Source organism: Calonectris borealis, chromosome 3, assembly GCF_964195595.1.
Source record: "Calonectris borealis chromosome 3, bCalBor7.hap1.2, whole genome shotgun sequence".
Lineage (NCBI taxonomy): Eukaryota > Metazoa > Chordata > Aves > Procellariiformes > Procellariidae > Calonectris > Calonectris borealis.
This window is the reverse complement of record NC_134314.1, coordinates 116,127,571-116,145,439: the sequence shown is the minus strand read 5'-3', so window position 1 is coordinate 116,145,439 and position 17,869 is coordinate 116,127,571. Positions and strand designations below refer to the sequence as shown.

The 17,869-nt window shown below is 40.7% G+C and overlaps 1 protein-coding gene across 11 annotated transcripts in view; it reads right to left on the bottom strand.

Moving 5' to 3' along the window:
- ATL2 (atlastin GTPase 2) overlaps positions 1–17,869 on the bottom strand; it is a 40,590-nt gene that overhangs the window by 3,198 nt on the left and 19,523 nt on the right. For 7 of the 11 annotated variants that reach the window (XM_075147536.1, XM_075147525.1, XM_075147531.1 and 4 more), the window contains 10 exons: positions 15,233–15,367; positions 13,517–13,621; positions 12,341–12,391; positions 10,121–10,177; positions 8,935–9,027; positions 8,518–8,656; positions 7,547–7,674; positions 5,315–5,371; positions 3,994–4,065; positions 899–1,330 (listed from right to left, as the gene is read on the bottom strand). In XM_075147536.1, coding sequence (XP_075003637.1) covers positions 899–1,330; positions 3,994–4,065; positions 5,315–5,371; positions 7,547–7,674; positions 8,518–8,656; positions 8,935–9,027; positions 10,121–10,177; positions 12,341–12,391; positions 13,517–13,621; positions 15,233–15,367 — 1,269 coding nt within the window. The remainder of the gene's footprint in view (positions 1–898; positions 1,331–3,993; positions 4,066–5,314; positions 5,372–7,546; positions 7,675–8,517; positions 8,657–8,934; positions 9,028–10,120; positions 10,178–12,340; positions 12,392–13,516; positions 13,622–15,232; positions 15,368–17,869) is intronic. The other 4 variants (XM_075147529.1, XM_075147527.1, XM_075147526.1 and 1 more) reach the window with 4 other exon arrangements.

Below are 17,869 nucleotides of genomic sequence, written 5' to 3'. Positions count from 1 at the left end.
CCAGTTAGTTATTTGTTCATGCCTTGTAGGACCCGTTTTAATGTCACCCCAGGGAAGTTCAGTGAGCCTTTTATTTCTAGTAACAACAGCACCAAAGTGTTTCCCTTCTGCTGGCACTGGACATAGATACTCGGAATGCTCCAAACACTACTTGTAAGAGTTGGTCAGGAATTCTCTACATTGGCTTTACTGACACAGCTGTGTCAACTGGAATCACGCAGCAAAATCTCTGTACAGAAGGCTTTCTCCTCCAGCTTTGGTATTCTTACATGTCGTCTTATCTTTCAGGAATTAGTCTGTCTGGCGAGTATTTCTCGCAGCAGCAGTTGCACCAACTGAAGTTGTCACAGACAACACAAGCTTTCCTGAAGGAAGAAACCTGCTCTACATCCTCTTGCTGCTGCAAGTCAATCTGGTTGCTGCAAGTCATCAGCCAGTTCTCTCTGAGGTTTAATTAGCCCTCCAGTGTCATACCATCAGGTGAGGTGAGGGAGGGCAGAAGTGTTTTGCCTTCCCCATTTCTTGCACCACCTGAGATACTTTATCCACCACATCCACAGGGCAAGTTTATCACTTTAAACGTACCTTTAAAAGCAGAATTCCTTGCTCTGAAAATGTAACAAGATTTTTAAAGAGTCCCTCCACTCTTTGCCATCCAAGCACCTAGTAAGGCCCTTAAATAACACTATTTTGATAATATCCTAAGCTTGTTTAACATTCTTTGTGTGTGGCATCTCTTACTGAAGAGAGCAGTCACACTTCTGAGCTGATTTTCCCTTTGGCAGCACCAGCATTCTCCATTAGGTCCAGACCAGCTTTTCACTCACAGCACTGAACAGAAACTGTTTGGTATATCTGCTCAAGAAAGGAAGATTTTGTGTTAAAAACAGATACCAACCTGTTCCCATATAGCTTCAGCAATCTGATCAATGGCTGTTCCAACTTCTCTGAATTCCCCAGAGTACTTAACATATGCCCAAGTACAAAACGATATAAGAGCCATCCCCAGCACGAGATTACACAGGGTAGCTATGGAGTTCATACCAAGGAACCCAGTCAGTCCTGAGATTATATACATGGCAAACATGACTGCAAATAGAGTGGCAGGGGTACGAGCAGCATAAAAGATGTTTTTGCCATCGTTGTGCTTCACAAAGTTTGCATAGATCTCGTCGATTTCCACTTCAAGCTGTTCCTGGTAGCGCCGACAGAACTCCTCCCCTCCCATCTTCTTCACCGAGCAGAACTGCCTGACAGCTGACTCTCTGAAATCCTGGTGCTTCCGCTCAAGGTCCGATGGGGCAATGTAAGGCTTATCTCCCCCACAAACCTGTTAGAGCAATCAGAGATGAGGTCATCACACCTTGAGTATCTTCTGCTGTACAGAAAGCAAATCTGCTCCTCACTGCCCCCCTCTCAAGCCAACATCAGACTACCTCCTGCAGCTTTCTTGGCTCTGTAAGCTCTAGAGTCCTGTTGCAAGTGAAGCAGCTAAAGGTACTTTGCATCATGGCACAGCAAGAGCCTTATCTGCCTAATCACATACAGAGCTATAGCACAGGACTGAACTCATACTTTCAACTGTTCCCTCTGGGCAAGCCCAGAAGGACAGAACATCAGCCACACATACATTCCTATTATGAAAAGGTGAAATAAAGGCACACCAGGAGGCAGAGAAAGCTTGGCTTGAGGAAGGTTAAGGAGAACTCTGAAGGCCACAAGCCCTCCCCTCAGCTTTTTACTCCTGGTCACCCATCTCAGAGGGTCAGTGCAGAACTTGGACAAATAGGGTAGATTTTTCCCACTCAGCAAGTTTATTCCTGTTTATTTCTGCCACTAGCAGGCTCCATGGAACTTACCAGGTGATATGAATTAACAAGAACTAGCTGCTGACATCTTTAGCCTATTCTTCCCTAGACTGTCCTCTAGGCTTGATTCTGATCAACTTGTGAGAGTACATTTCTGCTGAAGGGACAAGGCCATGAACTCAAATGGATACCCGTGATGTGGACACCCACCATCTTCCTCTCCCTGAATCAGCACAGGTATGAAAATGGTTAGACTCCAAGGATGTCTACTCTGTAAGACTGATTTCTGACCTCTTGAGGACTATGATCAGAGATTACCTAATCTGACCTAGAGAGGCCATCAGAGACATACATATGGCAGATCAGGTCCAACTCCTCCAGACCCTCACAGTCAGACTATGTCTAAAACTGAAGATTCTTTCCATATGATGTCAAACAACAGCCTTCCCTCTTCTGCCTCAAGGTAGTCTTATCACAGTGCTTGCCACCTCATGTCTTGAGTGCAGCAACAACTTTAACTTTCTCCTGCTGCTATCCCTTCAGCAGAACACATAGAAAATCACTTTCTCAGAGTACAGCATCCCCTTTCTGCCTCACAAGATGCATGGCTTCACTGGCTAGCTTCTTCAAGGCAAACATCACTGTCGAGATCCTGACACCCCCACTCTGCCCCCTGCTCAAGTTTAACAAGCACCTTTCTGCTTTTTCCGTATTGAAGTCCTCCATATCTGGAAAACCCCCCTGGAAAATGGCTACTAGTCTCATCCTCCAAAACAGTCTTTTCACATTGCCCAGAGTGTTAAACACTAGGAGCTGCTGATGCATCATGACCACCACACAAATAACTGCCACTGTTTTCTTATACTCTATGTGACTGCACCTGTTGTTCCTTACATTTAAGGTCATTAGGGGGACAGTATTTTGTTATGCACACTCAGCAAAGGAGGGCTTTGGTTCACAAGGAGAACTCAGAAGTTACAGTAAGAACTATCTTTACATAATCCAAAGAGTTCCCACTTCTGTTCCTAAAAATAGAAATTTCAGAGCTGTGTCACACTAAGAACCATCATCCGAGACATCTGGATAAAAAAGATTCAAGACATTTGTGTGTATCTCTACAGTGATATAAAAATATACAGTACTGGGGAACATTACTATGGAAACAAAGACTGTTTAAGAGAACATCTGTTCCTGTTTATTCCTTGCCCCAAGTAAGAAACCTTACAACAACAGTATCTCAACAGCCATTGAAGATTCAAGGTAGGAAGGCAGACTTGGCATTTATTATAAACAACTCATTTACTATTTCAAGAGATTTTCCAAAATGGAAACAAATGAAGGAGTCCCTCTACACCAGCAGAGGATTCCCAAAACAGCCTGATAACAACTGGAACTGGCTAGTCTGCCACTACCATTAGGTCTTACTCTAATTTCAAAATGGAAAGCTACTTCAGCAATTAAGACCAGAATTAGCCTAGTTAATGGGAGCTATGTTTGTAGCATGTTATCACACCTGCTGGCCTTTTCCAGTTGTAGAGTTTCACAATAATCATAGTCCTGTTAAGCTTTACAAGACATGCAATTGTTTTCAGAATTTCCTATGATAAAACCTTGCATAACGCTACGTTGCAGTATGAATTCCATCCAGACATTCAGCTTGGAGTGGTACAAGTGACTATCTTCAAGAGAAGAAGCAAGTAGGAAATTACATATACAGCTTTTTCAGACAAAATAATTCTTGTATTTCAAGGTTTTTTTTTTTTAAACTTTAGAATAATTTTAATCCTTGCATTTTACAGCTAATAAATGACCACAATTCAGAAGCATGAGACTATAATATTAGAACTCTACCCTTGTGTGACCCTGGCCCACCAAATGTCTCCTCACCTGTTTCCCCATTTCATGTCACAGGATTTTAAGATGTCTGTCAAGAGCAGCAGGGGGAACTAACAGGTGGTATCTTACAAACATGCCCATTCCCATACTTCCCCAGCAATTTCTGTCTCAAAGAATCCTGGTTTTGCTGCATCAGACATCTAACCTCAGAGCAGAGTGCAGAAAACATGAGTACTGGCCCTAAGCTACTTTTCTCCATTAACATGCTGACAACCAACACCAAGTACAACATTAAAACTGAAGGCCTGTATTTTCATGTAGGCAGTTAGAAAAAGTTGTGTCACCATACCTGCTCCATGCCTTTACTGTACAAGTCTTTTGCTCCTGCCACAGCAGCAAGATTGTTCGCCTCGGCTGTTGCCTAGAAAATATTGAGCACCATGTACCATCACAGCATTACCAGCTAGTTACATACATGTAGTTACACTGCATGTAACTACAACATACCCCCACAACCTCCAAAGCTTCAGATTGCCAGGAAAATGCACCACAAAAACAAGTGAAGGTTAGTGATATACATTAAAAAACAGATTACTGACTAGGAGAATGTTTTCTTCAGCTTTCTAGTACAGCTGCAGAAAAACTCCCATGTGCTTGTACAGGCTTTTCATCATGAGCAATCTCTTCTGAATGCTCTATTGTTAATAAGCAAATAAGGATCACTAAACTATTAAATGTTAATCCTGATACATCACTACCTGTGAGGAAAGAAGCAAGCTGGTATTATTTCTGCACTATATATGTGCAGTTTTGGTGTCAGAATTTGTAAGAATTTAAGACTATTTTCAACCTGTGTCATGTCAGGGACAGTTATTCTAGCTGATGCTGCAAGGTGTCATCTTCTATATCTCCCAGACACATTTATGGCATGCTAAGTAGAGGAAATGATAGCAGCCTTTGTTTCATTGTGATGAGTTTTCTGAACTCCCCCAAAAGTCTAAAGATTTGGTTCCTTGAAGGACAAGAAAACACCCAGAACAGTCATGTCTTAATGAAGTGACACAGGAAGCTTAAAAAAAATCTTACAAGTCTTACAAACACAAAATGGTTAAAACTGATCCTAAAGTCCACACTTTGGTGAAAGCGCTTCATCTCAAACAATTCAAGGGTTCAACACACAGCGTTATATAATCAGTTTGTGTTCAGATCACTTTAAAGGTGATTACATCCTCTTTGGATCAATCCAGTTATCCAATTTAACAAACCCACATAGAGCAGCGCAACACTGCAAGACAGTGGCAATAGCTGCATTACTATATGCCTTCTCCATTTTATCTGCTGCATCTGATGCTAAAAGCCCTCTGAATACAGTCTAAAAGATACTGACAAAATAGCAAGTTACAGGAAACACATGCTTAGAAATCAAAGCAGCTAAAAAAAACCCAACCAACCAGATACACCCCTGCTCCATTCGGTAGATGGAACTGAGGGAAGACACAAATGCGTACCCAGGCTACACAGTTCAGATGGCTTTCAAAGTACACAGCTCCTTTAAGAACTACAGCTCTGTGTGTGCGAGCTTCAGACCTGCAGCAGTCATGATCTTCAATTGCAAAGAACTTCGAAAGTACACATCATCTATCAGATTATTTGAAAGAAAAATAAAATACCTGCAGCATAGATTTCGGATGAGGTAGCTCCTCTCCTTGATAGATTTTAATATAAGCCTAAATGGAAGAAAGAAAAAAAAAGGTTTCTTTTTCCTAAACATTTATGATTGAAGAAAATGAGAGAAGAGGGATGATATAAAGATAGAGCTCATAGATGATTTCTCTGTAAAAATGCTAAATATTCAATTAAGCAAATTTCTTCATACAAGTCCGGCATTCTCACAGTTATCTCTAAGTGCTTTAATCCCTTTGCTTTCCTGTGCATTTGAGGCTGGGGCCTATCAGGGTAGCATAGCACCTTGAGGAGACATGGCCACTATTTCAAGAAGTGACAGGCTTGACAGTTTGTGCTCCCTCAAATACATAAGAAAGTCTTTGCTAGGCAGGGCATCTTCACCCAAAACAAAAGATTGAAGATGACTATCTCACACAGCCTTTCTGGCAAGAGGTCTGTCTAAACACACCCCAGTGCTGGGAGAACCAGTACTTATATTTCCCCATATGCCTTGCTCCCTTGAAGCGTGGGAGGGAAAAAAGCAGATCAAAGCACTAATGCAGACAGAGCTGAGCTGCCAAAATACTTCTGGAAGCCAAGCAGGCAGTCTATCCCTCTGTGCTCCACGCCACCAATCCTCAGATGTCCTTTCTTTCACCAGGGTTTCAGAAGGCTGGAAGAGAACACGTCCTTCATGTCCTTCTTCTCCAGCCCACAAGATGGCCCATGGCACAGCTCTTTGGGACAGATTAGTGGAGGGGGCACAGCAGGCAGCAGTAGCCACTTCAGCGCTTTGGACAAGCTGTGCAAGTTAGACCAACAAGGCCACTCTCAGCCCTTCAGAGGCTGGACAGTTATTCTTCACACTACTACTGCCCTCCCCCCCGGCTTGTCTACAAGCCTCTGCCCTGAGGATTCTTCTCTGTAAAAGGCGGAGAGAACAAGGTTATCAGGGTCCCTATATACCCAATGCTCTAGGTTGTAGGACAACCTACAAAAATGTATAGAGTTATACAGGACTCTGTTCCCTCGACACCATCCTTGCTTCTGTAGCTATTTCCTCCAAGTAAAAGCCCTCCAGTTTCCAACTCAGACTTCACAATCTCAGCTTTAGATGCACAGTCCCAAGGGAGCAGTCCTCTTTAGTTACATAACCACAGCACCCTGCATGACTGCTCCTAGACTGGATACAGGACGTGAATCAGGCAGCTTTTCAATAGAGGAGGTTTTACACTCGGTTTTTAGGGTCAGTCCTTTCTAAACTGCTGTTGAATGCGCACTCCTTACACTGTATAGGATCAGGTCTTGCTAGAGAAAAAAGTGGAACAAAAAGCAGCATGCAACTGTGTAAATACAGAAACTGAACAGACGAGCTCCAGAGTGTTGATTTTATGCTTGTCAGAACAGCCATGAGTTCTGCATCCCATATCATGCCTTTCCTTTATAAAAAGTTACTTCATTTTACAAGTGTGAAAGACTTCTGGTCTCAGATTCCTCCCTTGCATAGCTTCTTTCTTAACAACAGCCCAACTCTGTTCTGCTTTTAACATGCATGCTCAAAAGTAGTAATGCAAAATTAATGTCTTTAGGAATGAGTGCCACTTTCTCCTACCAAGCCAACTGTCTAAGTTATTCCAATTCAAAAAAAGGTTACACACCTCAGACCAATTCATGGTGATGTACGGATTATGTTATCACATCTCTGCTGGTGTCACCATGATATCAAAACAGCTAAAGAGTCTAACAGCTGCAAGTATCATACATAAATATTTTAGAGCATACAGTGGTGCTGCACATGCAAGTGTGTAGAAAGCATCTTCCTTGCATGTTAAAAATGCAGAGGAAATTATCACTGCATACCTAGCAGTTTAAGAGCTGGTTTTCTATCTGTACAATCTAGATGAGACTCTCTTTTTAAAAAAAAAAAGGCAACATATCCAGACAAACTAGGATTTCAAAGTAGGAAAAAAAATCTCTAATACATCTTGAAGTATTTCAGCCTATTTACAAAGGAAAAAACCAAACCACAATTTTGCCAATAGTAGCTTGCTAAGAGCTATACTGTTAGGAAGTTGTGTGCCAGTTCTGGAAAGTCAGAGTAATGAAATGAAAATAAAAGCGAGCTGATCAGTGAGTGTCAGCCTAGATATCTTATCTTCTCTGGGAACAACATGCCCTAAAATTAGAATACTTTCTTTTAAGCCATTAACAGAAATAATTAGTATGAATTTGCTTACCTTGAAGTATTCTACAAGATCTCTACAGGTCACCTTGGATCCACTAATCTCTTTTTCTACCAAGTTTTCAGGGGCAAGCAGTAATGGTACCAAATTCCGCAGTTCGTTCTTAAAATCCTCATCTATATCTAGTAAAATTCAATCGATTTCAGAAAAAAGAAGTGGTTAGTTTTCTTTTCAATCTTACATTTCCTAAAGGAACACTGATAACCCTTCAAAATCCATAGCGTCACAACGCTTGACTACATTTTTAAGATATTTAAAGGCTTAAATACATAGCATAGCTTTAGTAAGTTCTACCTACTCTTTAATCTTTACTTCAGACTGAGAGAACAAGGTTCCATAGTCCTTGTAATATTTAAAGTGCATTTGCCCAATCACACCAACGTCTTACACAATAATCCCACAGGTCTGTGCCCTCAGCACAGAAGTGGTTGGCATCCCACTATTGCAAACCCATTTTTTTAGCCTTTGCCATTCCGATACATTCCCTCTGTTGGGGGACAAGCAGCAACTAGAGGAATCCCGACTGCCTCTCATTCTGCAGTTGCAGAAGCCTACAGCTTTTATTTTAAAGTCATTCTAGTTCTGACCTTTCATTTAGCAAGTTCTTAGAGAAAAGCCCTTCCATTTTAAGAAAGTAAAGTCTTTAATTTTGTTAATTCTCCCCTCTGGAATCCTTATTTATCTTTAGAATCCTTATTTAATGACCTTTAAGTATGTCTCAAGTTATCAGATTACAATCAACAGCTAGACACATCCATTCCCTCTGCCTGCCTAACTCCTCTACCTTTAAACCACTGAAAAGAACACACAATGCACATTTCTAGATTCTGTAGTTTCACCTTTTAGCCCTACATTTTTCCAATCAAGTATTTCAATAACCAACCATTTCAGTGTTTAACTTCCATTATAAAATAAAATAAACTCAGTGATCTGAATCAAGGAACACACAATGGAAAACTTCCTACCATTCAACCTCCCATCAAAATTTGGATTTGTTGCAACTTTAAGACCAGGGTGGGGCAACAGGAAACAGCCAAGATTACTGAAACAGGAGTGAATATGCTTCCTTACATTCTGTAGCTCTTCATGTTGGTTTTGCTTTACCTGAAGAAAAAAAAGGCAGTAAGAACTGCTAATAGTTTTGCAGTACTGCAATTAAGATTAAATATCAGCTTAAAAGCAGTAAGAGCACAAAAGTGTGTTTAAGCTTTCATTCCTGAATCTAAAAATATCAAGTTCTAAACCCCAGAACTCCACACGAGTGGGAACATCACAAATGTATTTTATTAGCACAAAGCATTAGCTCATCGTGCATCATTATCTTGACAGTAAGTTGTCACTTAAGTTAGAAGACCACACTAGGACTACTGGAGATAACTTACCTGCAATCTTTTCTCTAGGAATTTTTTTCCTCCTTCCAAGCCATATGCATGTTCATAAGGATAACTCCAATCTCTAATTAAGAACATTAGTGTCTGTAACAGGAAGAACAACAGCAGTGAACAGCCTGCATCATTCCTTAGATCAAAAACTCCATCACACATGTGATTACTTTAAGTAAAAAAATTTCTAAGCTTGGCTGCTCTAAATGAAGTAGCCTTGTAGTTTTGTGGTGCAAGTGTTTGCTTGTTAAAAAAAAAAACCAAAATAAAACAAAAAAAACCCAAAAAAACCCACCACAAAACAGAACAAAAAAACAAACAACCAAACCTACACACCAAACACAAAAATGCAACTCACTCCTTATCTGAAAGGAAGTACCCAAGTGTCTCAAAAAGATAGCTTCCCTGTTCCATGGGTTTGCCTTTTGCTATCCCACAGGGATTACACTGTCCTCTCTCCAATCAGCTGAAGATAGAAAACAAACCTTGACATTACTCTATCAGACGAGGTGCTTTACGAAGAACGCATCTTGCCTGGGCCAATCACAAGAACATCGAGGACTCACACTTGCAGGCTGAATATTCTAGATACACAAGAGTCTTAAAACTCACCACTAACAGCAGTTGACTAGTACCCTTATAGGTTAAGGAGGATACTTCAGGATGGGAGAGATCTCAGTCTTTGTCTCCACTAAACAGAAGCAGCCTCAAACCCTTCTCTGGCCTAGCAAACAGTCAGGAGATGCTAGTAGTTTTGAGACTTTTAACTGAAGCAAGCAACGCTTCAAGTAAATGAAACGCAACATGGCCCTGCTCAATGCTATTTCTTAGAGGCCACATGACCTTTACTCAGAACCACGTACCACCAGCAAAGACCAACCATATCTCGAAGAGTAATGAGTAAGAAGGCAGTGCCAAACTTTTCTCCTTAACGTCTGCACATCACTTGACACTTTCATTCCTTTTATGCCTTATTACTCAGGCAGAAAGCTATACTTGCCCAAAATGTGATCCTCTTCAGCATTTTTCCATTGTGTTTTTGCCACGAAATGTGGTGACAGGGAAGGAAAATCAGTCTTGTAAAGAACAGGCTAGCTTCAGCCCAACTAATTTCTCTTCATAAATTATCCTGAGCTCATTTTCTACACATTCAATTGCTTAAGATCCATTTAACATATACAGTTACCTGAAACGGCTTTTGGTAAATTTCTTCCATAGCTAGTCTTCCATATTCTGTAAACAACTGATAGAAAGAAGAGTGTAAGGATGCCACATATAAAACACATTTTTTCTACTGTAAAATATTCTATTATGTCACTAGAAAATAAAGCATTTGATCTTAAATCCTACTATGGGTTGAGAATGGCCAATACACCTCAAGAACAAGTACACCAATCCTCAGTAAAATTCAGGACGGAGACATGATTTCCACTGGTTTCACAGTGCCATTCCATAACTGTCAACGCACCGCAGCTCTAAGTGGGTGGCCTGTGGGCTATTCTCAGAGGAAAGCTGGCTGCGTCTCTCAGCAAGCCAGTTTCCAACACTTGTTTCCTAGGCTAAGGAGGAGAGCCTGTCTAACATTTGCCCCTTACTTCCCACAAAAGATTTATTCCTGGAAATGTCAAGGAACTTGGCTAGATTCAATGTATCAGACATTTAAACACAAGCCAAGTTCAGCAGCACCCCAAATCTCTACTTCAGCCTGTGACCCTTAACTGATAATTGTTCTTTCCTTCTAGTATAAAGGCAAGTGTCAGCTGTCTTCCTCTCATTGCTTTCACCATCTTTAATACCAGCAGCATCATTCTTCACTGGACTGAGTGGGCCAGACAACCCACAAGAACACGAATTATGGACTGTGATGGCTGTTTCGGCAGAGGTCAATACAGTCAGGTGTTGATCCATGCTAACCCCCTTACAGATCTTGGAGGTCAAGATGAAGGAAGCACACCAGTATCCTCTAGTACCAGGCAACTGTTCTGCACTAAAACTAACTCCTGGAACATCTCACGTAAATTTCATGGCTAAAAGGACAGTTCCCCCTGTGTTGATCACAAAGGCATCTGAAAACTTAAAAGACTAATTTAACACAAATTAACTCCTAAGCCCTTGTCACCCTGAGCAAAAGCAGCTCTGAAGTGGCCAAGCACCCACATGAGACTGGCTCCTTTGATCCTAACTCCCTACCTCACTCACTTCCCTGCTACATGTAAAAGGCAGCCAGAGACTAATAGTATTTCAGAATAACAGAAATTACTGTTATAACAGAAATTCAGAATTTCCTTCCCTCAGCCCATGACTCCTTGCCCCAACTTTAAAAGCATAGGTGTCCTCCCACTGCTTATATTTATCACCCTTCTGTTCCCTTTCTTCCCTCAAATCTCACCCTCCAGTATAACAGAAAGGGATCACTCTATTCAGTTGCACTGAGGCTGTCAAAGACCAAAGTCATGAGGAAAGCCTGGCTTTCAAATAATTAGCTAAGGCTTTTTTTGTTAGCAGTGCTTGGTTGGTTTTTTTTGGGGTGGGGGGGATGTTGGCCCAGTGATACTACTCCGTTAACTGAGAACGGCATCACAAGACTATGTTTAGTTAGCGCTCTTCTACTTCCAGTATTGGCAGCCAGTCTTTTGCAGTACTGACCAAGACAGAAGTCCTTTCAATCAGAAGACATGTAAAACAGTTTTAAGCTGCGACGAGGTCATAGCCTGAGCACAGGCAGGCATTTGTTAATACACAAGTTAGCCTTTAAAGCTACAGGTTTTAAGTTAAGGAGGTAAGGTTCTTGCACCATCCACATGAAGCCAGAATTCAGTGGCCTTTGACCACAATGTTCCATTAGAGGATGAAAACTCCACAGTAAAGAGAGGACAACTCTTTCCTGCTTTTGATTCTAAGCAGAAATAAGACTCCGTAGAAGTTTCTCAGTTGAAAAACTAGAGAAGGCTTCTGGGTAGAAGATACTCTTTCTGCCCTGACCCAAGCTCCCACATTTCTTTAGAGACTGGTTATGATATATCATCCACTTTCCTATTTTAGAGAAAAAGGAGAAACATTGCAATTTTCTCATTAACTACTTCCATAAATCATTTTCCTTTCTCATCCTTTCAGGAATTTCAGAACTTACTATGGAGAACAGGCTTTAGAAAGATAAGATTTAGCCAGATTAGAAGCCTGTACCATTTTACCTCTGCATTGGCACAGTAGAAGCATCACAGCATCATGGAGTTGATGCAAATAATATTGCTAGAGGCAGTACTAGTTTTAGCATCAGGTCAGCTTCAGTGTTTTATATGAAGTAGCAGGCAACTCCCAAATCACAGTTACATTAGTAGTAACTTCAAGAACAATGTGAACACTATCCATTCAGAAGCAGCTTAATATAAATTCAGCATATTCTTACCTGCAAATGTTGAAGGTCATCTTCCTGAATATTCTGAGACAAGTTGTATACCTACAAGAGACAGTAAAAGAATTACAGAGTAACATGAAACCATTATCTTACATTCACGTAGTCTCTTAGGTATCTTGAGTATTTTTACTCCCTCCAGAAAAGTTTAACTACCAGAAAGTCAGCAACGAGAAAGGTATCATAGAACGCATCTCAGACAAAAGTCACTTCCTTATACAGAGTACTAGGGAAAAAACCACTGCTGACTACCCTAATCCTTCTTAGAAGAGCTTCTTTCCAAGGAAGCAAGCCATAAAAGAATCAGAGAAGATTGCTGAATGCTTCAAATCACCACATACGTGTGAGACAGGAGGATTGAGAAGGGCACGTCTGTTTGCCATCCTCAAGTCCAAGTGCTCTAGGATTCAGTGATCCAGCAGCTGCATCTCTGACACAGAAATGACTGGGTCGTTAGTTCACCAGGTTGTTTTGATTTCAAATCTTCCCAGAGAAATCTGATTTTATCCAGGGAGCTTGTGACTGTTTCAACAGCTTGAATACTAAACAGCAGTAAACTCAAAGATGCATCAATAACCCTCAACTTATCCTAACCACAGGAACAAAACAAAACAAACAAAAAAATCCAAACAAACCCACCAAAAACAACCCCACAGGGCAGAAGTAGCATTGTACATACTCCTGTTACTTTCATGTTGTAGCATGTCTGAAGAAGGTCATTTGTCACCCCTCAAAAACCTGCTCACTTTTGGCACATTTAAGGCACAAGCTTAAAAGTAGTTTTGAGCATAGCACAAAAGAATTGTCAGAAGATTAACAGTAGCAGCAATTGTAAGTTTGGCTGATCACAGTGTAATTTCACCCCAAACTGTACGTAAAAGATTCTGTAACACATCTATACGGAAGCGGTTGCTACTTTGACATCTTTTTTTGGGTTCCCTAGTTCTGTCAGCAATTTAACTTAGGTTGGCCTTCGATAACCTTGATTCCACAGAGAAACTTATGTAGTATACTACACTGAAAATAAGACATTAAGTATGAAAGCTTAAATGATAGTTGGAGGAAGATATGCAGGTGAACTTTCAAAGAGTGGCTAGAGAGATATTCTTTGCATGTTCAGGATAGAGGGTTCCTATAGCTGCCATTATTTGCCAGCACAGGTATTCTCACCTGGACAGAGCTCGTCATGGTGCTCAGAGCAAAAACCGTTGCACAGTCTTTGATAGTGGACTGGCTATCAAAGGCACCTTGGGTATCCATGAGTAGTACAGCAACCTAGAGAGTTTTAAAGAGCAGCAATAGTTAACCAAATTGTTAACACTTTCAAGCTCCAGGCCATTGGGATAAGTTCTATTTCAAGCAGAGCAAGTCTCTGCCCCTATACCTACTTATTAAACCTCAGCCAGCTCCCTGCGCACATGCCTATATACACCTACAGCTGAGTAAGCAACAACTAGAGGGCCGTGTCATCAGCCTCAAGTCCTTGGCCTTGCTACACTAGTTACCCTCTCCCACAGAAACAGCCTCCCTCAGCCCAGTGGGGGTAACAGACAGCTCTTATTCACTGGAAGAACTTCAGTCTCAGCTGACAATCCAGCATAGTTCATTAGAGCTAAGACTTTTAAAAATATATCTATCTTAAAATAATTATTTTCAGTAGAAAACACGATAATTGATACTGACTGTCTGTTGGAATGACAAGGAATAAAGTGATCTTAATGATAAAAGTTAATCTGTCCAATTCCCATCTTTGGAATCTACAACAACTCCCTTCTTTTTCAGCTAGAGAGGACTGATAAGCAAGAACAAGTGAGTGATTTGTCCCCAGAGCACAACCAAATCCTCACAACTTAACTGTTTTTTAGCCAGAGAACTATTTGATTAGCTATGAAATTTGATAAAACTTCCTGCACGCCCCTAAGCTACTACCTGTTTAAGATCGTGTCCCATATTAATTGGCCATCAGATGTTTCTTTTGCAAATGCAAAGGGTATGAAAGTTAAATAACCAAGAGCTTATGGTTTAGGAGAACATGAATAGCTCAAGATACACCACCAGTGTATTAACACCATTAACACTTTGTTTCAGCATGAAGATAAATACCTACAACCAAACTTTGAAGTTAAACTGGCTTAGAGTTAAAACAGATGCACCAGCTTTGATTAGAATAGAGTTAGTGCCTTTTATCCCACTGTTAGACTTAGTCCTTTTTTACGGACTACCTGTTAAACTATTCAGAAGGACCAGCTTCCAGACACTGGAGCTGTTTCCAGTATTTATAGCCATGCATTACATTTCAGTAGAACACTGGCTTAGTTAAACTGGCTTAGAGTTAAAACAGATGCACCAGCTTTGATTAGAATAGAGTTAGTGCCTTTTATCCCACTGTTAGACTTAGTCCTTTTTTACGGACTACCTGTTAAACTATTCAGAAGGACCAGCTTCCAGACACTGGAGCTGTTTCCAGTATTTATAGCCATGCATTACATTTCAGTAGAACACAGCTACAAGCTAGAACACATTCTCACCTCTCAAAAAAGTGTTTGTTACAGAGCTGTTTTTATCACAGCATTTGTCTATATATGGTATTTATAACTATTACAGTTTTACAACATCCACAGGATAACCCACCCATCAGCCTGGACAGAGTAGAGTTTGCCAGAACAAAGTACTCTCAGAATGGGACTATTGTTGGAGACTGAATCTTACAACCCAGCAGGAAAATTGATACTTGCACTGATATAAGGTTTCCAAATATGTTACGCAGCTACTGAATGCAAAGAAAAGCAACTGGTGTTTGAACTGCCTCTGTGAAACCTATGGCATTAACGGTATACACACAGAGGGAAAAATCCTTACACGCACCTATTTAAGTCAAGCACTTACCTTTGTTCCATTTGGTTTATCAATTACAAACACTTCACTCCAAATCTGAATGCCAGTGGTTTCCCGTTCACATCCACCTCTCCATGTAAACCCAGTCAATGGCTCAGTGTTTCCACCTATCCAGCAAGGAGAAGTCTACAAAACAAGAGGAGAAACTTATTTAAAACCAAGTAGGAGATTTTTTTTTTTTTAACATGCTATGTTTTAGCAGACTTCCACATTGTTCTCTCATTTTCCTAAGAGCCTATTGACAACACTACACAAAATACTAAAACACAGTGCTACTCTGCTGTGTTTCAAGGATCATCCACAAAGAAATGTTGTCTGAGACTACTGTATTTCAGTAGTTGCACGACTCTACAGCCACTGAAGAGTGTATGGGCACAGCTTTCAAGTCTCAAGCACTCAGAGCTAATGAGAACAGTTCAGTTTTGTCCATCGATTCCACTTCACACTCATGCTCTTCTCTCACAGCTGAGAGAACTCAACTCAAACACAGTTTGAGCTAAGAGCATGTATTTTAACTACAAAACCAGCTAAACCTCTGCAAGGAACAAAAAACCTGATCTTGACTTAATCCTCTCCCTTTCCCCTCACAAACAGGTCAACTGCTGAAACTAGCTAAGCATCTGAGCCCCTGCACTAACAGAGGCCAGCACAAGACTCCCAACACCAGCTTGCAGAAGCCAAAGAGAATAGCCAAGGACCAGAAGATCTACAATCTATACTTGTCACAGTTACAAAATACTTTTTTCCTAAGTGATGAGGATTCAAGAGAAAAGGTCATGTTGAGAGTTTGATACATGTCAATCAACCCATCCATATTAAAATTTTATTGGCACCTTGCCCACTTTGGGAAAGGCTGTGAGAGAGTCAAGTACAGTTTGCAGTTAACATTTTTGGCTGATGGTACTGTAATGAGATCTTCGGTCCTCAAGGACAGGCAACACATGGAGCAGTGGCTCACGCAGAAGAATCCAGCCATTATATGAGCATATTTAACCCAGAAATGTAGTTTATGTACTGGGCAAGTAGTGAGTATGAACAGGCGCCCTGAGGAAGTTTCACTGTGATAGGTTTATATGTACTGAAATCCTACATGAGACAAGTGGTAGGCAGACAATAGTTCAACTGATGAGGAGGCTTAGAGAAAAACCTAGAGGCTAGAACACAGCATGCTGGCAGAACAGAAAGAAATGTTTAATGAGTTCGCCTCTGACTGCCCAGAGATTACCAGCCAGGAAGTGTGCTCTTTGAGAAGGTCAAAGGGGAGACTTCTCAATTCACTAGGTGATGGTCTCTACCTTGCTGACTCTGCGCTGACAGTTTTCAGAAAATTTCAGAAAAGAGCTCAAGACACATCTCTTCACATCTCAGAAAACAGCATGAGCACCCAGGGGCTGTACAGAATAGAAATACTTACTACAAATAAGTGAAACTGCTTATTTCTAAAGAGACATGGGAAAAAAACCTGCACACATTCCTCATGCCTAGCAGCATGCAGAGAAAACCATACTAAGAAGGGAAAGGCAATCAAGCAGTTCTGCACCAGCATTCTCCCAAATGTTAAGTGCACACCATTCAGCTCTGCTATTTGGATCAGATATGACAAAAGTAAATGAGATGAGCAGATAAAAATTCAGAAAATGAACACAGGTATCCAAGTGAAAAGAACCACAGGTAGGTTGGTTGGGTTGTTTTTTTTTTTGTTGGGTTTGTTTTGTTTTGTCATGCATATACCAGAGAGACTAAGCAAAACATGAACAGCTTTCCCCTGGAGTTTTTTATTCCAGAAGATGCTTATGCATCCACTGACCACTCTAGAAATCAAAGCTTCAGGCCTGCTTTGGGCTTCAGTACACTCCAGGATACAGTTTTGCAATGTCAAATCATGTTTCACAGGTATATGTCAATGGACTGTAGCTTTTCACTTTTCCAAAAGAATCTGTTACGTTATTCAACAATATGTTCCATTTGTCATTTATACAAGAATACTTTTTCCCAGTTTGGTCCAGAAATTATCCTTATTTGTAGCAATTCAGACCAAAACTACACAAATCTTTTGACAAGTCCCTCAATGAGCACTAGATGACTAAATTGATTTCCTATGTGATTCATGTCACAGGAGGCTTTGGTGTCTTAACAGGCACAACTTCAGCTGAAGCTGCTTCATCTGGTGGATGATGCACTTAAGCCTGTCTCTGACTGACCTTTGCATCAGTTTGAAGCACTCCTAGCTTGTCACTTCCTTAGTCTTTCCTTAGTTAAAACTCAGTATTTTAACAGTCTCCATCCATCAAGTTGGCTTGAAAGATATTCAAGAGATGGGGGGACGAAAAAAAGACTTTTTTCCTACATGAAATCAAGCTAGAAGTTGCACTACAATTTTGTATCGGTCACCTAAAAGATTACCTCTCTAAATATATTCCACACTAAGGAAAGGACCAATGCAGCTTTATTTACATAGGGCCATTAGTACACAGTGCACCTTGCAGATTAATACAAGCTAAGAAGGTCATACCCCTGTAAAAAAAGGTTTTAAATCTATATTTATTAGTGTTACTGCACCCAACTTTTAATAAGGCTTAAACTGCAACAAAGATCACAGGATCCTTGCAGCAGCTTGCTGAATACACA